Source organism: Amblyomma maculatum, chromosome 2 (genome assembly GCF_055883805.1).
Source record: "Amblyomma maculatum isolate TAMU_Amacu chromosome 2, ASM5588380v1, whole genome shotgun sequence".
Taxonomy (NCBI): domain Eukaryota; kingdom Metazoa; phylum Arthropoda; class Arachnida; order Ixodida; family Ixodidae; genus Amblyomma; species Amblyomma maculatum.
Window position 1 is genome coordinate 208,670,437 of NC_139345.1, and position 23,157 is coordinate 208,693,593.

General features: G+C 43.8%; 1 protein-coding gene across 6 annotated transcripts in view; it reads left to right on the forward strand.

The window, feature by feature from the left end:
- The window catches only part of Lrch (Leucine-rich-repeats and calponin homology domain protein), a 170,935-nt gene that overhangs the window by 90,447 nt on the left and 57,331 nt on the right, over positions 1 to 23,157 (forward strand). For all 6 annotated transcript variants that reach the window (XM_084595668.1, XM_084595669.1, XM_084595670.1 and 3 more), the window contains 3 exons: positions 1,974 to 2,096; positions 6,482 to 6,613; positions 21,896 to 22,033. In XM_084595668.1, coding sequence (XP_084451794.1) covers positions 1,974 to 2,096; positions 6,482 to 6,613; positions 21,896 to 22,033 — 393 coding nt within the window. The remainder of the gene's footprint in view (positions 1 to 1,973; positions 2,097 to 6,481; positions 6,614 to 21,895; positions 22,034 to 23,157) is intronic.

Below are 23,157 nucleotides of genomic sequence, written 5' to 3' on the forward strand. Positions count from 1 at the left end.
TGTCAGTTAAATCGCTTGCATATTCGCGCTGAAATTCAGCACACAGATAGCATCGTGTTTCATTTTTAATACCAGTTTGGAAGGTGTGTTTGCCTGATTCAATTGGAATTAATTCGAGATCCGCGTTGTCTGCAGCATTGCTGACCAATTAAAAGCCTTCTTTTGGGTAGCCAGTGCCACAGATGACACGGATTTTAAATTAATTCTGATTGAATCATGTAAGGTACATCATCTAAACTGACTTCAAAAACTATAAATGGTTGTGTGTAACCTGTGTGCTAAATTTCAGCACAAATAAGTGAGCTTAACTGATATCACGGTTCGTGTTTAGCGTTGCAGCAGTCGGTTCATTAGGTAGGAGGCACGACAGAGCTACTCGGAAAGGCTTGAAATAGAAACGGCTATGGTTAAAAAGGAATGAAGAGAAAAAGCTTGCATCTTCTGTCTGGGCATTTGGGGGCTGGTGCGGTTTAGTTAAGGTTGAGAAGCTCACTGCAGAATCCACAAACATTAAACTATAGTACTCTCTGTCAGTGCCGAACACTGTCAAACACATTCGTACTCAGGTGGTCACTTGTGCTACTTACCAAAGTGTCACAGCAGGCCACGTAACGTTGCATGGGGCATAGAAGAGAGTAGCCATGTGGCACACTACTTAGTACTGACCAGCATGACAACTATATGCGGTGATGCTGCATTATGAGTGTAACTCTGGTGCTCCCAAGTTTGCGGCAATCATGGGCTTCTCCCGGTGGCATAATAATAATAATAATAATAACAATAATAATAATAATAATTGGTTCACAGGAAAGGAAAGGCGCAGTATCTGTCACACTTGTTTCTGTGGACACCTGAACCACGCGTAAGGGAAGGGAGGAAGGTGGGAGCGACAGTGGATAGAGAGAAAGAGGAGCCGTAGGGGAGGGCTATGGAGTAATTTCGACCACCTGGGGATCTTCACACGGACTCCTTTTTGTTTCCCCTCCATCGAAATGCAGCTGCCGATGGCATGCCAGGTCTTGGAATTTATTGAACCAGTGCCAACTGCCAAATTAAGTTGTGTTGTAAAATTTACATAAGGAATTATGAGAGTGCAAAAACTGTGTGAATTAGCCAAAATCGAGTTATTGAAGTCTAACTGCAGTCTTGGGGTGGAACTCTCGTTGCATAACTCTCATAAATGTCTCCTGAGGTTGTTTTATACCCCTGTCATACGGTCATTTTCAAAGGCGATTGAGTAGATAGCCTTTGAGATTTTCAGCCACGATTGAATTCGAAGAAGTTGTGTCTCTGCTACATGGCAAAACTTGAAGGCTGTTGAAATAGTTCTGGTGTTTGGCAGCAAACGTTTGTGGTGCCACTATCGTTGGTTTCGGTTTTGCATAAAGAACTAAAATGATTCAATAAATTCAAAGTAAAGTATAATTGCTATCATTTTTTAGTAACTGCAGGTTTTTAGTTGTTATTAAAGGGGAACTTTGTTTTTCTTTTTTCATACGCTTTGATGTTCATACAACTGTGCTTTTCATTGTGCTTTTCATTTTTGGTTGCGCAGGTTACAGGGGTAGAGAGTACGAAAATAATGTGCTCGAAAAAAAAGCGGCTATCTTTTAATTACTACGCACAGTAATATTTTATTGCGTAAATTAAAGATATGAAATAATAACGCTTGTTCACGTTTTTATAGTAAATGGTGGTGCTCTTCTGATCACCGTTAGCAACCTTGCGTGACATTCGAAGGCCTTCAAGATCTCGGTAGAGCTCTTAGCTGTTCCGTTGACTTGATTGACTATCGACTCGATAGCCATTGAAAACGCCCGTGTGGCAGCGTTCGAAGGCCTTTGAGTTGATAGACAATCGGTTCAAGGGCCTTCAAAATGCCCGTGTGACAGCGGTAATAGTGTAGGTCGTGGCCAAGTCGTGTGCAAGGTGCTCTGGAGATGTGTTGTGCAAGCAGTGCTTGTGTCGTACAGGAAGAGGAGTTCCGGGTGCGTCATGAGGCCATAGTGCAGCAGCAGCGGCTCGAGGCGGCCTGGGCCCAGCAGCGCCTGCAACAGCCCCCCTCCCCACCTCCAGGCTCCCCACAGCTGCTGCCGGTGGGTCAACTGCTCGCAGTGGATTCCAAGCGCAGATTTGAAGTGCTCCCGAATCAGTTTCTAACAATAATGTTTAGACCCCCATTCTCCAGGAAGTCCAACATTGTCGGCATTGGAAGTAAAAGATGGCGAGCATGCCTCTAGGGCAGGTGGTACTCGGCAGGTGGCATAGTCAGACATGCCATAAGAGCACATGAGATGGCTGAAGTGGCAGGAGCTGCCAAATTGCCTTGGCAACTCATAGGAGCTGCCTTTGAGATGGGAATCAAACCTACCGGGACCCTTGAGTCCTAAAACCATGCTACCTCTGAACAGCGCAGGCATGTTTGGTATAAAGCAGGGCTTTTATATCTACCATGTATGTCGGCTGGTCTTGCGCAGGAAGAAGGGATTATGCTTACAAAGTAAAAGAAATGTAATGCAGAACATACTTACTATAAACATTTTTTCCTAAAGCAAAAAATGAATGAAATAAGCTGCCCCTAGAAGTTGCTTCATCAAAATCTAATGAAATGTTTGCCGCATTGCTGTAGCACACGTACTTGTGTTTGCTTGTATGAAATTATGCTGCATTATACTTTCTTTGTTAGCTTTTTTCTTTTTTTTCCTGCCAGTATGTAGCCTTGTTTATATTGAAATTCTTTGTCCCCCACTATAATGCCAAAAGGCACTGTGGGTAGTGTGATAAAAAAATATATATATATATAATATCGTAGCCTATGACTGTATGCTAGTGAGCATGTATAAGATATTGGAGGCAGAACCTAAGGGGTCTGTGGTTAACAAGTACAAAAGTGCATGTATTCATGCAACAATCCACAGCGGGTGCCACAGATGTGGCATGTTTCGTCATGGTCTAAAGGTGAAGCTGAAGTGTTGCTCAAATTTTTTGCGTTCGTTTAAGAGCAAGATTGTTCCCATGGCAGACCAAGATAATGGGTTGCATCTTCCAATGGCAGATTGAGAGCAATTGCCTAGCCAGGATTGCTCTGTGGAGTAATCTGAGCTGCTGTGCTGAAATTGGCAGATTTTGGAGGAAGTCTCTGGGATGAGGGTTCTCTTTTTAACGATTTGTTGTCTGCCAGTCATGGGGAACAGTGGGTAATTTCTCTGTGAGCAATGAACGAATGCCAGTGGCTTGCTTCAGCCAGAAACAAAGTTTTCCAAATGCAGGTTCAGGACAAACATGGTCTCTAATGGATTGAGCTCTGCTTTGTCATAGAGCAGGCAGATTGATCCAGACCTGTTACTAAAATTCGCCAACGAGGTTGCTCCTCAGAGCCATGTGGACACCTTGTGATCAGTGTATTCACTGTTAACGTGTCACAGGCATCACTCGTGCATGCCGTTGCATTGGAAAACGTGTCGCATGAAAGAGCTAGTACTCAGAAAGGTTGATTGTAGTGGTCATATGATGAGAGCCATTTGAAAGACAGGACACAAGGAAGATGGCAGAAAAGACTAGCATGGTGCAAGAAAAATTTCTCCGAGCTTGTTTCTTTGATATCAGAAATATATGGACAGCAAATCTTTGCTTGCATATTTTCCTCAAAACTATATGTCAGCTAATAATAGTATTTGTACATGCATCATCCCTGTGTGCTCTCCAGCAAATACTAAGTAATTTATAATTTGATTTCTAAATGCTGTTTTATTTCATTTTCATTAACTGAACGGAGTAATGAGAAAGAGTGGCTGATAAGTGGTTCTAATTCACTACAGTGCTTAAGCCAGCCTAATTTAAGAGCTTGAATGACAACAAATCACGTACATCAGCGATTATATTGCAACATTTTAATGCCTCACGTGGCCTAAACACTTCTTACACAAATGAGCCACCATTCAGGGGATGAAGCCGATATTCCAGCTAAGAGAAATTTGTTATAAATTATATGCTGGTTGTAGGGGAATGCTATATGGTGATCCATATATACCTGGATGCATCATTACAGAGTAGAAAATATGTAAATAAGATGAGGTGTTTATAGTGCTTGAACATGTTTGTTTCTTCTTCTGAGAAAGATTACTTGTCAAGCTGAATTTACAATTTTTGCTTTAGCGCTGCTGTCCAAGTGGTGATAAATTTTATAGCTCTGGCTAAAAGCAGGGCAGTGAGGGATGTAAAGGAGCATTAAGAGGTGACGTGAGAATACCTTTACTGAAATTAGAAATGACATGCATATGGTCATGTGCAGGCCACTTAGTGTAGAGACATCATCCACACTACAGTCGAACCCGGATATATCGAACTTGAAGGGGATCGCGCAATAGTTCGATATATCGATAATTCGATATACAGAAATCGGCTTGTGACGGCACTTATGATGCGAAAAAACGATACCGTATTTGTCGCATAATCAACCCACTCGCACAATGAACCCACCCTCCACTTTTGCACCCGAGAATTTGAAAGAAAAAAAAAAATGCGTTAAGGCCAGCTTGCTCCATGCAAGCGACTGAGTGATCTCAGCGACGAGCTGCAGCAACAGAGCGAAAATTTTCAAACTTGTTGGAACTGCGTCCCTCTCGCCGCTCGAGCCACCGCGGCAGCTCAAAACAAGGTTTCTGTGTCGCCGCGGCGGCAGAAATTGCGAGCATTTTCGCTTGCATGTCGATGGCGCGCGTCAGTCTGTTTCGGTCGTCTCATCCACAGCTCATTGGCAGCAGGCCAAGATGCTGCGCAGCGATAACGTCAGGGCGCGTTTATCTTTTCAAAGCTCCTGCAGTGGCGGGGAACGAACTTGGCAGAGTGCCCGTGATGGCTTGATTGCACAAGCCTGGTTTGATTTATCACGCCGCGCTTGGGGCGGGCGTCATGATCGCAGCAGCTGACCGCGTGCTTTCGCTGATTCATACATGCAAGGATAAACGATTAAAGAAAAATAAATAAAATAAACATCCTCGCAAAAAAACAAAAAGGAAATCCTGCCGCTTCTTAACGTCCGCAGCCGCCATATCTTACGCTACGCCGCGCGTACAGCACAACGATAAGAAAGGATGACTCTCGCAAAAAAAAAAAAAGAAAGAAAGAAAAAAAAACAGAGAGAGCTGCCACTTCTTAACATCCGCAGGCGCCATAGCCACGTCAGCCGCTGCGCCGCCGCACGCAGAGGGTTCACAACACACACTGGAGAAAGCATCCGACGTCTGCCTTAAAACGGGCTGAGCTGGCTTGGCGTATGCGTTGCGCGTGTTGAAGGAGAGAGATAGCTCGGCAAAAGAATGGGCACACCCACGCACATGGCTTGCAAACGTCATGTGCTGGCGCGCGGGAAGCGATAACTGCAGATGCGTGCGCGTTTTTGTTATGTGATGTTTTGCCTGTCACTATCATAAAGCAATTACTGAAATAAATATATAAAAAGATGGGTAAAATCAATTTGTGCACATATCTTATTGCATAATACATTTTGTGAAGAGGCAATTGCTGCAGGCAACGTCAACCTTTGCAAGGCTACGCACTCGGCCCTCAAAAGTGGCGTTTACTTGGACCCGACAGGAGCTGGTTGGGTTGAGTTATCGGGTCGAAAACCTGTTAGAGAGTTCATTTAAGTGCTGTCGGGTCAAATCAAGAAGTTGAGTGGCCAAGTCGAGTCAACTACAGCGCAGGGGGTGGGTTGTCTGGACTCGACCTCACTGCAGGAAGCATGTTGACGCGGTCGAGTTCAGTCGGGTGACAGTGGGAGAGAACAGTACGGAAAGCACTAGGGATGTGTGGGGGGGGGAAAAAACAGAATCGAGTGTCGTCTGCTAGTTCGTTCCGACGTGAGGCGCCGCCATAATCACCACTCTCGGGTCTGCTTCACGTAAACCTGGTAGGGTCGAGTCCGCTCAACTCAAGTCCTCAACTCTTTCCCCGCTGTAAGGTCCATGTAAACAGGGCTAAAGTCTGTTCTGCAAACGCACTCTAACCTGAGTGCACTTTCTATAAGTGTCACTCCCCATAAGTGCTCTTTATTTTGTGCACTTGACAGGGGCATTAGAGAACATGATGGAATCACGTGCAGCCAAGGGATATAGAAAAGCTGGTAACTTGTGGCCTGTTAGCGATGGAATCACATGCAGCCGAAGGATACACTGGAAGAAACACGGAAGCTGACCAACTGAATTTAAAGAGTGTCTTTTCGCCGCTCAGCCTGGAGGGCCTTGTTCACAATCATAGCGTCAGAGAGGAGAACACAATCGTGGACAACTGGGAGTCAGCTGGAAGAATGGCATTTTGGAAATTTGTAGGAATAACATGACTGTGGCTATACAAAACGGCAGCCACTCACAGCTGTTGTAATAAAAATTTAAGCACTGTGTGGACTCCATCATAAGGGCCTGCTGCGAACTTGATGCAGAGATTGGAAATGTTACTGAGTGTTTCCTCGTTGCGGGCGCAGGTGGCCAGTGATGGTGTGAGGACTCCGCCATGGCCCAGCCGTGCTGCGACTCCCTTGGGCGGCGACTTCACCATTCGTCGAGGCCTTGAGCGGGCTCGAGAAGAGCACGAGCTCATTGAGCAGCTGCGATGGGTGGGTGGCATGCCGAACTGTCCTCTAGGGTGGATACGTTTTCTTGTCATACGTCGCCATTTCTCACAGAGGGATGCTAAGGGCAACTCCAGCCATCATTTGTTCCTATGAAAGGTCAACTCTGTGGCCTTTCCCCGCTGGTGGTGATGCCTGTGTTCCATTTCTCAAGCTTTTGCCTAGCTCACAAAATTGCCTGTTTTCAGGGAGTATAGTAGTCTCTTTGTAGTTAAAATAAAATACATTTGCACACCGAAAATTCAGACCCCTGATTTTTCGGAGTGGCTCAGTTATTCAGACTGTTCTTCATGGCTCATAAACGCTCTGTCCGTGTCTGTATATAGCCTTCATAGATTACACAAAGCATTTCATTCACTCGAAACATTTGCAGTCATGCAGGCATTGTCTGTACTGTACGTTGCCACATGTACTAAATCAACATTTTTCCAAAAGCAACCATCTCAAATAGAGAGGTCGACCTATGTGCAAAATCGTCCTACTTATGGGGTCTGAGGTAGCCTCTGCTGAGCTGCAGGTAGCAGTAAGCCTGGTGCTGGTATCCATTCCCTGTGGCATGCATGTTCCATGTGTAATAGAAACTGTTAATTTGTGTTGAAAATTGAAAAATTGAAGAAAAATTATTTCCAGTAATATACAGGAAATGGGCCTCGGGCGAAAGGCTACAACGATAGCTTGAGAGATGCCCGAGGCCCAGTAATGGCAGAGCAACAAGACGTGTGACATTAAGACGAAGGTATACATATATGACATGAAAATTATGAAGCACAGAAAGAGCACAGATATACAAATGAAACAGCAAGTTAGAAACCAGCACAGTAAATTAACGGCCCACAATAATGTAACAGTATGCACAAAACACGGCAAAACGTAATGAAAATGAAGTGACTATTCTTGTAATAGTGTTTAAGGCAAGGAACGGAAAGTACAGAGAGACAGTGCGGAATTGATAAAATATAGCTTAAAGTCCTTAATTGAGGCAGTAAAAATGTTTGGGTTGTGTATGTTATAATGATTTAATATGCATGGTAAAGTAAAACGAAGGCTCTGGTTACCGTATAACGTCCTCGTTCGAGGAACATCCCATATTTTACTTCTGGTGTGAAAGGGTTTCTCGTAAGGCTTAAGTCCAGATATATTCTTCAAGAAGTCAGTTAAGCATTGAGATGACAATTTAAGGCTGTGAAGTAGACGATACTCAAACATGGTATGCACACGATGAATCCTATATTGCGGAAATAATGTTTTTGTGTGGGCAGTGTAGCATGCACCAGCGATCAGTCTAATTGCCTTCTTTTGGAGACCGAGTATGATGCTTAGATTTGTTTTGGATGTTGTACCCCAAACGAGGGGACAGTAGTTTATGTGGGATTGAATTATGTATAGCGTGATAAATAAGGAGCTTATGCTTTGGGGAAAATTCGTTACGCAGTCTCGAGAGGAAACAAACAGATCTAGTAAGCTTGCTTTCAATATACATTATATGGTCAGGCCACCTCATGCGAGAGTCGAATACAACACCGAGCGATTTGAACTTGTCTACAATTTCAATAATGTTATTTTCAAGATGCAGAGTATTGTTTACTGTAATATCCAGGCTAAGGGGACGAAAAAAGACTGCTTTGGTCTTGTTAGAGTTAACTACCAAGCCATTAGCTGTGGACCATTTGTGGAGAGCACAAAGAACCAGATTTGCACTATTGATTAGTTCATCGGCAGAAGATTCCTTAAGAAAAAAACTTGTGTCGTCATCATACTGAATACAACTTGTATGATAGACTATGCTCGCAAGGTCGTTAGCATAGACATTAAAGAGGAACGGGCCGAGAAGGTTACCTTGTGGGACACCACATTCAATGAAAAGAGAGCTGGACTTGTGATTATCGACCGAAACGACCTGCTGGCGCATATTTAAATAAGAACGAAAGAGTTGGAGGGAAAGACCACGGACACCATAGCTTTCAAGTTTACAGAGTAAGTATTTCATGATTAAGAAGGTCGAAAGCTTTTGTAAAGTCTATGAAAATACCAAGGGTCAAACTTTGAGCTTCAATATTATTTAAAATAACGCCTTTTGCAAGAGTAAAGCAGATTCCGTGGACTTGCCCTTTCGAAATCCAAACTGACTATCATTTATTAAGGCATGTTTAGAAAAGAACCCATCGATTCTCTTGAGCATTACTTTTTCAAGAGCCTTTGAAAAAACAGGAAGAATAAAAAATGGCCTATAGTTTGTTATCTTGTTTCTATCGCCTCCTTTGAAAATAACAGTTACGTTTGCATATTTCATTCGGGCAGGAAATATTCCTGATGTGAGCGACAAGTTAAAGATGTAGCTATGGTGCTAAGAGATCCGCAACAAATTTAACTGGTTTAATTTGGAAGCCATCAAAATCGGTGCAACTTGTAGCTTTTAGGTTCATTAAAATGCTAAAAACTTCCTCGCTGGTTGTTAAATGAAAAGCAAAAGTCCCTAAACCTGTATTTTGGAGAAACCGAAGAGCTTCAACCGCGGAACCGCTCTGTGTAAAGCTTGTGAAGAGGTCATTGAATTTTTCTGCCAGCAAAGAGTGGGAATAGGGCAAGCCATCGATCACAAGCTGACCTAAATGCATATTTTTATTCTTGTTTAGAAACGATTTATTTAAAAGCTTCCAAAATGCTTGCAGACCTTTCCTGCTAGTGAGGATACGCGATTGATAGGCAGATTTAGATCTTCGCAGTTCATTAGTTAACTTGTTGCGGTATTTTTTTGAAAGCTGTAAAGTGCTCAGGGTTCCGAGTGGACATAAAGCATTTGAAGAGCCTAGACTTATAATTCATCATTTTGACGTGTGTTGGAGTCACCCAAGGTTTATGGAGACTTATAATTCATCATTTTGACGTGTGTTGGAGTCACCCAAGGTTTACGGAGTTTCGTGTTTGATTTCTTTGTTTTCCAGTGAAAACACTTATTGTAAATGTCTTTCAAAGTACTTAAAAAGAGCTCATAAGATTCATCAACAGTAGAACAGGCAAGGACACAGATCCAATCTGCAACGTGTACAGATTCGCGAAATCGGGCAAGTGTCACATAGTTATACATTGATAAGCAAAACTATTTGGTTGTGCGTAACTTGGTGAGCAGCCATGTGGCACGGATACGGAAATGGCACAGTGGTCACTAAGTTCACAAGCAACAGTACCAGCAGAAATGACGGGGGAGACAATGTCTACTATAAAAAGGTCAATTGTACGGATTGACGTCGATGTTATCCTTGTGGGTGTAGTGATAAGATTTGTAAAACCATTAGAAACAATTATGTGATTCAACTGGTGATTTATACTAGAAGATTCAACTGTATTAATGTTGAGGTCACCACCAATAATAGTAAAGTATTGGACTTCAGAGGCAAAATCAAGAAATTTATTGAGATGTGCTAACTTATCTAGGTCACCTGACTGCGGCCTGTAAACGACAGAAACCATTTTGTCCGCAGTCTTCAGCGTGAGCATTTTACTGTCAGGGGTCATCATAGAGAACTCAGGTAATACTTCGCTATGAAAGCCACTGTTCTTTACGTAAATGGCAACACCCCCTCCACGAGAAGGGCGATTCAGGATACAAGGATCATAGCCGGGCAGTTTTACAAAGTCAGCATCGCATACGGCCCACGTTTCAGTTAGCAGAATTGCATCAAAATTGTGCTGACTGTCAACAAAATATGAGAAGTCATCAAACTTGTTACGCAGAGACCGGACATTAATATGTAAGGCAGAGAAATTATTTAGGTCGAGGCAACAGTTTACTTTATGGGGAAGTAGTAATTCGTGATACTCCATTTTTAGTTTTCATTTTACGGTCAGTTATTGGGTCAAATTGGTTCCACTACAAGCATTTTAATTGATGTCAGTGCACGTAAAAGAACCCCAGGTGGTCGAAATTTCTGGAGTCCTCCACTACGGTGTCTCTCTAGCCTGAGTCGCTTTTGGACGGTAAACCCCTCAAATCAAACCAAACCAAACAGTAAAACCTCGTTACAAGAGACACTCAAGGGATCCGGAAAAGATGTCTCTTGTAAGCAAGGTCTCTTGTAACCAAAAATTCTAAAAGCACTGCATGTATCAGTTTACTGCACATCAGCATATAAATGCATTCACACGCATTAACAGGAAATTGTTCAGGAAAGCGTAAAGTTATTCATACTAGTATGTATTTTTGTGAGTGCAGAGTGTATTCCTCCCCATATTCTGGAGGTAAAGCACTTCACTTTGCAAGCCTTCCTGTTGCTCTAATACCTTTGAAGCACTCTTACATGCTCGTAACCTTCAGATGCTGACACTTTTCCTCTGAAATGTCCTCGTAGTCATCCTCTGTGGAATGTGTGCCCAAGCTTCATCTTCATCGAAGCTTTCCACAGTATTCATATATGGGCCCTCTTACATCATGTCACCAAATTTAAAGCGTGCTTGTCTGAAACAGTTTTACACAGCTTCATTTCTCAGACCATTGCAGACACCTGAAATCACCTGAATAGCAAACTTCGCATCAATTACTATTGGTGCTTTTGGGGCTGCAAGAAGCATTGTTCACATAGAGAAAGACATCAGGATTGTGAGCTTTCATTTTATGGTCAAATTTTAACAGCGAGGAGTTAAAAATGCTGGATGTCATTCATGCGTTTTGATTTGCTTCATAGGTGACAGTAATGCGATGCCAGTGGCTGAAACAGCAGGGTCGTTTTGACTTTCCAATTATGGTGAAGCACTCCTCAGTTCCCAACATATACAACAAAAAGGATGCTGATATGGAGCAGAATTTTGCTAAGGGAATCTGAAGTGCATCATGTATGAGTTGGCACGCTTCACCTACATTGCATGAGCACACCTGGGTTGTGTCTCTTCTAAATATTGAAGAATTTACTCCAGGGACCTGTAAAAGTTGTCCTTAGTAACCGAGAGTCTCTTGTAGCGAGATTTTATATACTACAGTGAAAGCTCGTTAATTCGAACCTCGTTAATTCGAATTTTCGGATAATTCGAACTACACTACTTGGTCCGGCCAAGCTCCATAGAAATCTGTGTATAAAAAAGCCCGTTAATTCGAACGCGAGTCGGTTCCGCTACAGATAATTCGAACTACGCGCCGCCGCGTCTGGGCGGCTTGGCGCACATCACGCGGCAAAAGAAAAAAAGGGTAAAGAAACACCTCCGCGATCGGTAGGCATAATTAGAGGCTGCGCACGTCCGAAACGGGGACAGAATAAGGAACCAGGTAAAACCAAGAAAGAGTGGGTAAAGCTTAAATGGCGCAATGACCGGCGTGGCGGCCGGCGGCGTTGAAGGGAGGGGACGCGGCCGCGGCAAGGTCAGTGCATGGCCACGCGCCGGCGGCTGCCTGCTCTCTCTTCTGCGCAACCTCCGTAGCTCGCAACTAAATACTCAATAATTCCAACCCTGTTAATTTGGAAATAGGGATAATTACTGTCGGCACGGTCCCAGCCAATGCCCATAAAAGGCTATTGTCTCGGACGGGCACTATGGGTTAAGCTTTTTTTTTTTTTTTTTTTGCGATAGCCATCCATCCTTCCACCCATCAGTCGTCAACGGAAGCACGCGAGTCAGCCGCGATCATGACGCCGGCTTTTAGCACCGTTCGCTCCGATGATTGGAGTGGCAGTAGACGGCGCCGCCCGCCCAAGTCGCTCATAGCATGATAAAGCGAACATACTGAAAAGGAGGCTTGCACAACCGGATAAGCGCTGGCACTTTGCCAAGTTCGCTTTCCTCCCCCCCCTGCCCGAGCTAAAGTCAAAAGATAAACACGCCGTTATCGCCGCCCAGCATCTTGGCGCACTGCCAAGAAATGTGTTGTGGACCATGAAGGCGCGAAACAGAGGGACGCGTTAACGACTGACGCCTTTATTATTATTTTTTTTTTTTTTTTTTCAGATTCGTAGGCACAAATCGGGGCTGGGTGGGTTCATTATGCGAGCGAGTTCGAGTTCGTTACGCGACTAAATACGGTACACTTACCGTAGTACAAACGGTTTTGGTCAGTTTTTTTCGAGGCCATTCGATAATTCGAACTTTTTTCCCGGTCCCGTGAAGTTCAAATTAACGAGCTTTTACTGTATTTTCCCGGCTTGCTCACTGTGGCAGCTCTTTCCCTGACAAGCGGCAGTCTGTTCTGGAACGAACTTTTGGCAATCACCTGAGCATGTGTTGAATCTGAAACTGCAGGACCTATGACAGTTCAGTTTGCTGCTAATTGTCTACCTGCATGCAAGTATGGGAGGTGCAGTTGATCTCTGTGTGCCTCCGACTTCTGGCCTTACAAGTGCAACATTATGCCTTTTTTTTTTACTCCCGTGATGTAAGTGAGAGTAGAGAGGGGGCAGTATGTTAACTTCATTATTTTTTTTTTGGACACCTACCTTATGTGCTGACCAAGCTACCTTATAAGCCGCAGTTTATGATAACCGATGTAGAAGAGGCACTTGTCAAGGTGCTCAGAAAATGTAGGGGCTGCGTGGCGACAGAAACATGCAAATTATAAAGAACAATTTTACACAGTGCGTGCTTACAGTGCAATTCTCACCAACCTCAGCGCAACTTTTTTTACTGTTCTACTGTTCTGTCTGCATTAATTTATGCTTCATAGTTCCTGTTTTATTCTGAAGCCAGAAGTTTGGCGAGTGCAGTAAGGGTGTGAAGTACTGCCTAGGGAAAAAAAAAAGAACTTGAACCCAACAGACATTTTTTTTTAATATTTCCGGAAGTAGTAGCTTCAAAACTCCATGACTTCACTTCTTTGAAAGGAAAGATGACAGTTTTACCTTTTTCATACTTAGTGACACCGGGAGAAACCAGCGACGCATTTTGCCAAGTTCCCTGCCTCAGAGCTTCTAAAAGCTCATAACAAAAATCTTGCATTTCACGAGCAGAGGTGCCACAGCTGCGCCAATTACGCCATTTTGATACAGTTGCATATTTCTGTGCCAAGCTACGCCATAAGCGTGAAATTTGTTAAATTTGCACCACGCTGCACCAAAATGGCCCAACCAGACGCAAAAAGTGCAGTGGTGGTACTTGTGATGTATGCATTGCATACATGGGGCATGCAATGGATGTATTTCTAGCTTTTTTTCTTCTTTTTTTTTCGGCTGTTGAAAGTTTTCGATATTTTGTTGGGCCATTTATGTACAGCAAGGTTGCTTTTATGCTTTTTATTTGATACACTCACTTTCCCTTCATCAAATAGTATAGGAGATGCTTCAATTATAGTTTCTATGTGCTAATATAACTTGAGGTGGTGCATTTAAAATCTATTCCGGGCATCAGTAGCTCGGGAAAAGTGCAGCAGCCTTTGATTTTGATTTCCATAATGCTGCAGTGGAGCCCAAGATTGCCAGAGCTAACATTTACAGATGCTGGAACACCGAAATGCTGTAAAGTCTGCTCTGTGCACTAAATATACAACCTAATATCCAGAATCATCACCAGCCCTTAGAAAGCGTAAATAACAGGCCGAAGATGCACTTGCTCGTCAGTTTTCTTTGCTTACAACTTCCTTTCTCCTCTGCCTTCGGCATCTGCCCTTTAGCATTTTGGTTACTGTATTTTTTTTTTTTCATCTTTTTTTCTGTTTCTATTTTAATTAACGTTTTGTTTTGTTTTTATATTGCGCTCGGGCACGAGTTAATTGCAGTCATGGCTTCGAATGGGACTCTTCTGGAGCTGCCTTCGCACGGCACAAGCTGTGGATTTTGCAGACAGTAAAACATTGTTTTTATGAGCCTTGGGAACTAGATAAGACCTCGTGATTAAGATTGTCAAACTGCGATAGATGGATAATAAAGCATATTCTCTAGCTTTTTTCATTTTTATTCGATCCTCAAAGTTTGAAAACTTACTCTCCTTTGTTTTATGACTCGCATTCTTTCCTTTTAGTGTGATACCATGCCTTACAGTACAAAATGCTTATTTAAAAAATATGTACATGCCGTCGGTGAACTGTGGCCTGTGCTAGATTTCCTTTGGATCACATTCATACAGTCCAATATTCACATCTCTTAATTATTTTGTGCCGAAAGGAAGGTTTCTTCTCTGTTTAACAGCTCCAAAATTTGAATTCGTGCTGAAAATTGTAGTTTCTTTTATTCCTGTGAGCTGCTCCAAATATGGATTTTATTGCTCCAAAACTAATATTCTGCTCTCCAAAAATTGCTACAAATTGTATTTCAGCTGTTACACCCCTGCACGAGAAAACAAGTACTTGCTTTAGCGAAATTAAGTGTCATATTTAGAACCAGTGCATAAAAAATTAGCAGAGGTTTAGCATAATTAAACATGATATTCATGAAAGCTTCATAGCATGGTTACACTTGGTAGAACTCTTTCGTATCCTGATTAACTGGCATCGGTACGACGCACTGAACGCATCATCGCCACTGGCATCCGTGGCTGGCTCCGAGTGTAGGTGTGCTTGTTCCTCATTCTTATACCCATTGATTGATGTCATGGCTGTTTCCATCGTGCGATGGCGCGACGTGCCACTCACGGGATTAATCACGTGCTCCACCCCCTTCCACTCCAAGTCACAGGTCACCTAAATTTCAAAGGTCATCCAAAGGGTAAAGGTCATGAGATTGTGGTGCGACACCAAGTTGGTCCACTGGGTTACACTTCAAGCAGTCTGATGTTTTGGGGAAAGGAAGGCACAGTTTATTTATAGCCACACTTTGTCATGTGGCTTCATGAAGGTCAATGGCCAACCCACACTGACATCGTGTGTTGTTTTATAGGGAATGAAAGGCACAGTATGTCACATTTTTCTGTGGACAACTGAACGTTACAGCAACAGTTTGTCCTGCTCCTTGAAGATCAAATGAAGGCCAAATTTAGTGCCACATGAAGACCGGCTCTACCTATTTTCCGCGACAGCTTTTCTTGGCAGCGCTGGGAAAACAACGAAACCGAAACGCATTATCTGCCTGCACAGCTGCCAGGTTAGTGTTAGTAGCTGCGCCTTGAAACATGCGTGCCTGTGGTGTCCAGTATCCGGATAGAGGGAACGAAAAGGTGCAGGCGGCAGCTCAAGGTAGACTGTTTATTTTCAGCAGAGTGTGCGAGCGTGTGGGCTCGAGAAAAGAGAGAGGAAGCTGCTGATGATAACACGAGCTGTATGGAAAACAAAACTGAAATTTACAGGATACAGCAGTACTTAAATCATAAAGCTTATTATTTTGACCACTTTTGTAACATAACTGCAATGTAAAACCTCGTTACAAGAGACACTCAAGGGACCCGAAAAAGGTGTCTCTTGTAAGCAAGGTCTCTTGTAACCAAAAATTATAAAAGAATTGTGTTGATCAGTTTACTGCACATCAGCATATATAAATGCATTCACACGCATTATCAGGAAATTGTTCAGGAAAGCTTAAAGAAGTTATTCATACTAGTGTGTATTTTTTTGAGTGCAGAGTGTATTCCTTCCCAAATTTTGGAGGTAAAGCACTTCACTTTGCAATTCTTCCTGTTGCTCTAATACTTTTGAAGCACTCTTACATGTTCATCACTCTCAAATGCTGACACTTTTCCTCTGAAATGTCCTCGTAGTCATCCTCTATGGCACATGTGCCATTTACCTGCGCGAGAATTGCACAGTCTGAAAGCTCTTTGGGAGCATACAAGACGCAAGATTCACAACTGCAGATACAAATTCCTCAGAACATTATGGTACCTCAGCAGTCTCTTAGATGCTCACCCATGCTTCAAGGAAGCTTTCAACAGTATCCATATATGGGCCCTCTTACATCATGCCTGCTTGTCTGAAACAGTTTTTCACCGCTTCACTTCTCAGGCCATTCCAGACACCTGAACAGCAAACTTCGCATCAATTACTATTGTACAGTCTTGCTACCTGTCGAGCAACAGACATTCTACCAACCTTGTTTTGTACAGCAACTTGACTGAGTGCATAATGCCTTTGTCTACTGGTTGAAGGTAGGGTGTGGAGTTTGGAGGGAAAAAAATAACTGGTGGCTTTGAGCACGAGAACTTTGGTGCTGCAAGAAGCATTGTCCACAAAGAGAAAGACATCAGGATTCTGAGCTTTCATCTTGTGATCAAATTTTAACATCATCATCATCATCTTCATCAGCCTGATTATACCCACTGCAGGGCGAAGGCCTCTCCCAAATTTCTCCACTTAACCCGGTTCTGTGCTAGCTGCATCCACTTGACCCCTGCGAACTTCTTAATCTCATCCCCCCACTTAACTTTCTGCCACCCCCTGCTACGCTTTCCTTCCCTTGGAATCCAGTTTGTTACCTTCAGCGACCATCGGTTATCCTCTCTTCGCACTACATGTCCTGCCCATGACCCATTTCTTCTTCTTAATTTCTACTAGAATGTCAGTAACTTGAGTTATTTCTCTGACCCACTCTGCACACTTTCTATCTCTTAATGTTACCCCTACCATTTTTCGTTCCATAGCCCTCTGGGTTGTCCTCAACTTAAGTAGTAGAACTCTCTTGGTTAGCCTCCACGTTTCAGCCCCATAGGTGAGTACAGGCAAGATGCAACTGTTGTATACTTTCCTCTTGAGCGATACCGGTAAGCTGCTAGTCATAATCTGCGAGTGCTTGCCAAATGTGCTCCATCCCAATCTTATTCTTCTTGTTATTTCCTTTTCATGGTCCGGATCTGCGGTTACTACCTGTCCTAAGTAGACATATTCGTCCACTACTTCCAGTATTTCGCTACCTAATGCAAACTGCTGTTCCTTCCCGAGGCTGTTGAACATTACCTTAGTCTTCTGCATATTGATTTTCAAGCCTACCTTTCTACTTTTCCTGTCTAGGTCATCAATCATTATTTGCAGTTCATCCCCCGAGTTGCTCAGCAAGGCAATGTCATCAGCAAATCGCAGATTACTGAGGTATTCTCCATCTACCCTTATCCCTAACTGCTCCCATTCCAAGTCTCTGAATACTTCCTCTAAACAAGCTGTGAATAGTACTGGAGAGATTGTGTCTCCTTGCCTAACTCCTTTCTTTATGGGAATTTTGTTACTTTCTTTATGCAGAACTATGGTTGCTGTGCAGCCACTATATACAGTTGAACCCGGATATATCGAACTCGAAGGGGATCGCGAAATAGTTCGATATATCGATAATTTGATATACAGAAATTGGCTTGTGACGGTACTTACGATGCGAAAAAACGATACCGTATTTGTCGCGTAATCAATCCATTCGCATAATGAACGCACCCTCCACTTTTGCACCCGAGAATTTGAAAAAAAAAAAAAAATGCGTAAAGGCCAGCTCGCTCACATGCAAGCGATTGAGCGATCTCAGCGACGAGCCGCAGCGAGAGCGAAAAATTTCGAACTTGTTGGAACTGCGTCTCTCTCGCCGCTCGAGCCACCGCGACAGCTCAAAACAAGGTTTCTGTGCCGCCGCGGCAGAAATCGCGAGCGTTTTCGCTTGCATGTCGATGGCGCGTCACTCCGTTTCGGTAGTCTCATCCACAGCTCATTTCTTGGTTGCAGCGTGCCAAGATGCTGCGCAGCGATAACGTCCGGGTGCGTTTATCTTTTTATAGCTCCTGCGCTGGGCGGGGAGCGAACTTGGCAGAGTGCCTGTGATGGCTTGATTGCACAAGCCACGCCGCGCTTGGGGCGGGCGTCATGATCGCAGCAGCTGACCGCGTGCTTTCGTTGATTCATACATGCAGGATAAATGACTCCCGAAAAAAAAAAAAAAAAGAACTGCCGCCGCTTAACGTCCGCAGGCGCCATAGCCACGTCAGCCGCCGCCGCGCAGAGGGTTCGCAACACACGCTGGAGAAAGTCGTCCGACGTCTGCCTGAAAACAGGCTGAGCTGGCTTGGCGCATGTCTAGCGCGTGCTGAAGGAGAGAGATAGCTCGGCAAAAGAATGAGCACACCCACGCACATGGCTTGCAAACGTCATGTGCTGGCGCGCGGGAAGCGATAACTGCAGATGCGCGCGCCTTTGGGAATGAGCGCGGCGCTGCCCAGAACAGCTGTCGCCTCTGTTGCTTCTCATTCCTTCCGCGCATGGCTTGAAAACGTCATGCGGCAAACGGCCTAGGATGATGTGATCGTCTTTGGGGAAGGCACTTTCCAGTGCGTGGTGCGGAGTTCGATATATCGAACGACCGGTGAAATTAAGTTCGATATATGACGCAGCTTTCCTATACTTTTACATGGGATTTTCAAGGGGATATTTCGTGAGTTTGATATAACCAAAATTCGATATACCCGGGTTCAATATAACCGGGTTCGACTGTATATCTTCCAGCACTTTCACGTACGGCTCGTCTACCCCCTGATTTCGCAATGCCTGCTTCACCGCCGAGGTTTCAACTGAGTCAAATGCTTTTTCGTAATCAATGAATGCTATGTATAAGGGCTGGTTATATTCCGAGCATTTTTCTATCACCTGATTGATGGTATGGATATGATCGATAGTAGAGTACCGTTTCCGAAACCCTGCTTGATCCTTTGCTTGATTGCAGTCTAAGGTTGTCCTGATTCTATTAGCGATTGCCTTAGTAAATACCTTATACGTAACAGACAGTAAGCTGATTGGTCTGTAATTTTTAAGGTCCTTAGAGTCCCCTTTCTTGTGAATGAGAATAATGTTTGCATTCTTCCATGGTTCCGGTACTGTCGATGACACCAGGCACTGCGTATACAACGATATCCCCCCCGTCCTTCAGCAAATCTGTAGTTATCTGATCCTCTCCAGCTGATTTCCCCCTTTTCATAGTTTCTAGTGCTTTCTTGACCTTGAAATTTTAACAGCGAGAAGGTAAATATGCTGGATGTCATTTATGCATTTTAATTAGTTTCGTAGGCGACAGTAATGTGATGCCAGTGGCTGAAAGAACGGGGGGGTCGTTTTGATCTTCCAATGATGGGGAAGCACTCCTTCTCAGTTCCTGACATATACAACAAAAAGGATGCTGATATGGAACATAATTTAGCTGAGGGAATCTGAAGTGCATCATGTACGAGGTGGTATGCTTCAGCTGCATTGCTTGAGCACACCTGGGCTTTGTCTCTTCTAAATAGTGAAGATTTTACTTCAGGGACCTGAAAAAGTTGTCCTTAGTAACCAAGTGTCTCTTGTATGCAATGTTGTTAACATGGCAGACATAGGAAAACCAACCAAACCATTTTTAAATGTCTCTTATAACCGAGTGTTTCTTGTAACAGTGTCTCTTGTAACGAGATTTAACTGTATTACAGCGTTAGAACGTGACTGCGAAGGGTTTTTTTGCTTGTTTTCTGGGTTCACGTCCGTCTCGGGTCTTTGAGACTGCCACAGCTCGAAAGAAGATGGCATCTGCCCTTCTCTGCCTGCCGTGTGTGTACTTTTGAAACCATACCTGTTCTATTGCCAATGAAGATCAAAGGTGATTGAAGAATCGATGGTTGTCAAAGCAGGTGAAGGATATGGTGTACAATGTTGGGGCTGGCATATGGAATAGTCAGCCTCAGCTTTCCATCTCATCCATGTGCTGCAAAGTCAGTGAGCTCTTCAGAGTAAGTGAGTGTGCCATCTCCAATGTGCTCTGAAACCTCCAAAGTGCAGTAGGGGGCAGTTGTCGTGTGAGACTGCATTAAAAAAAAAAAAAAAAAAAAAAAAAGGATGGAAAGACATGGCTTCAAAGGTACGACGCCTTCTCTCGCTGCTATGAGGTGGAAAGTATTTCGGTGTTTATATATGTGCGACGAAGTGCCGACTGCAGCAAAGTTATGGATCGACATAATAAATGCCCCGGCATGGATGTACATGTCCATGCTCCTCTCTCCCTCTCTCGTTATGTCCTTTTTTGTGTTCGTGTTTGTAGTGCTTTTGCTTTCTTTACTCAAGATGAATGCATATCAACTTGCTCTGCCTTGATGGATATGTCAAACACAAAAGTCCGAACATTGCAGAGAATCCTAAACGCTATCGTGTTCGTGATTTGAAAGTGCAAGTTTAACTCTTTACTTCTGTAGAAAGATGACATCGTCAGCGTGCGGCGACCACTGTGGCTCCAGACAATTTGGCATATGAGAAAGCAGCAGAAGCAACCATACGTTTTATCACTTATTTTGGGAGATGTCACTGCATGCATAATATGAGAACGCAAGGATGGAACAGGACAGCATTGTGTAACTTCAGTATTATAAGACATATAATAAAATAGCACAGTGTAGTTTTGGGAGCAGTTCAAATGGATCAGGAGAGGCAGGCTCGTAATAAACGAAGTAATGCGGTCATAACCGTATGTTGAGTGTCTTGCGCTGCCGGCTTTGTCGTGCCATGTGATTGCGATGAAAAGTGTCCAGGTGCATCATCCCACGTATGCTGTGATCACTTTCGATTCAGAGCAACAGGGCTGCTTCGACACCTGATACGTCTCTTTGCTCAGCTAGGCGTCTGTATGGTAGCTGCATGTGTGGCCCTATGCCTCCTTTTTTTAACCTCTGTCCACCACAAATGGAAGAAAGCATCAGAACCACTTGTTTTTTTAATTAGCTCCTTTTCAGTAATGATGGCTACAAAGCCTGTGCAAGCCTTAGTGGAAAAAAAGAAATCTTAGATTCCAACTATACAGCTGTTAAAAGCGTTTTTTTCTTGCCGCGGAAACAAACGAAACTGCATTGAAAATGATTTCGTTGAGACCAGGTGACCGAACTACGTGGCGGAGGGAGACATTCGCAGCTGATCCACCCCCATTGCTTTGCTCCCACTGCCAAGAAACATTGCGTGTGCATAGTGAAGCTTTCGCTTCAAAATAGTTCCTTGGAAGTAGTTATGAGTATGGTTGTGGTAATAAATGTGTTGGGTCTTAGACCATCTCCTGCAGCCTTCACTTCACCTTCAGGTTAGCAGTCTGAATAGGAAATTGTATCATCCATGTTGAGAGTTAGCCACAAAGGTTGTGTGGACCTTTTTGAGCTGATCTCACAGGACCATAATGATCCTTAGTGTGTTCCTGTTTCAAGCCGGTGCGTGGTTCATTTATGTTTCCTCTATTTGATAGCCGTTGTTGCAGGCCAAAAGCAAAGTGCCACTTTACTGCCATGTCTGTGCTCTAGTGCAGGGCAGCTGCATGCCTGAATGAACAGCCCTTTCCAAAAAAGAGACTAACACAGAAGGTGCCTCCTGTGTTAGTTTCTTTTAGCCATTGCAGGGGTGATAGTGGCTTGTTAGTCTCTTTTAGCCATTGCAGGGGTTATAGTGGCTTTGCTGTGCAGGTCATCGAGAGCCGGCTGAAGGTGCAGCTGCCGGCTGACATGGGCCCTGCCTTGGTAGACGGCGTGGTGCTGTGCCACCTGGCAAACCAAGTTCAGCCGCGCTCGGTGGCCTCCATTCACGTGCCGTCAGCTGCTACGGTGGGTCGCCATGCAAGCTTCACTTGGCAGCGACTAGATAAGGCTGCATTTCCTGTCCTTTTTTCTTTTTTTGCCGATGAACAGAAAGGTACAGAGGCAAAGCATCTGTAACTGCATAACTCTGCGAATGGTTTAATCAGCAGGATTGTGGAACACTGCTCGACTGCGCCAATGACAATTATGCAATGCCCACTTAGCTTTCTTGCATCGGTGTCACTGGACTGCAAGCACTAGTTTTCCCAAGCACTGCCACAAACTGAAGGCATGAAACGCCAATCACACTGATGCTCTAGATGTGGCTGGCTTCGAGCCTGGGGTTTGTGTCATGTGAATTTTTTTCTGGTTCTTTGAGGCCTAATGTGCCCTTTCTGTATCATAACTGACAGATATTGGGAACCTTCAAGGCAGTTGCCACAAAACAACCACAGCAGCGCACGCGACTCTCAACCTGGGCCCTTCTTCCTCTATCCCAGTCTACTTCTGCGCATGGTGTGCTCATAGTGATCTGAAGTGAGAGCGTTGCTGCCAGTCAAGCTCACAGCCTTTTTTGAGGGCATCATGGAGCGAAGCATTCATTTTCCGACCCAGGAGCATGCATTGGCTTCCTCTTGCTGATTCATAGCACATTACCATTAATACCATGCCACATACCGGTGGTTGCTTCTTTGAGGAAAGCTAAGTTGTTTGGAATTGTCTAGATGTTTTGCTACCAGTTTAGAGCAAATAGAGATTCTTAGTTTCTGAAACTTTAGGAGGTTTGTGAACTCCACTTTCACTGTGCAAACTCTTCATGAATACTTCAAATAGTGAGAGTGCAGTGTGAATTGAATTGAGTGGCAAGTGCTATTCAAAAACTGTTTGAAATTTTGAATCCTCACACACCCCTTTGAAAAAGCCTTACAAGTTAAATACCTATGCCTGAAAAATATTTCTTGGTTGTGCTTTATGGTAAAGCATTTAATTTTTAATTTCAACGAAGATTATTTTTATTCGAAAAAATTAAGTTCACAACTAAGCTATCAGTGTGCTTCGCAGCCACAGTAGTCGATCAATTTTTTTTGTGCTCAATGGGACCCAAAAATATTCCGGATTATTGAACAGAGGAAAATTTATGATATTTAATT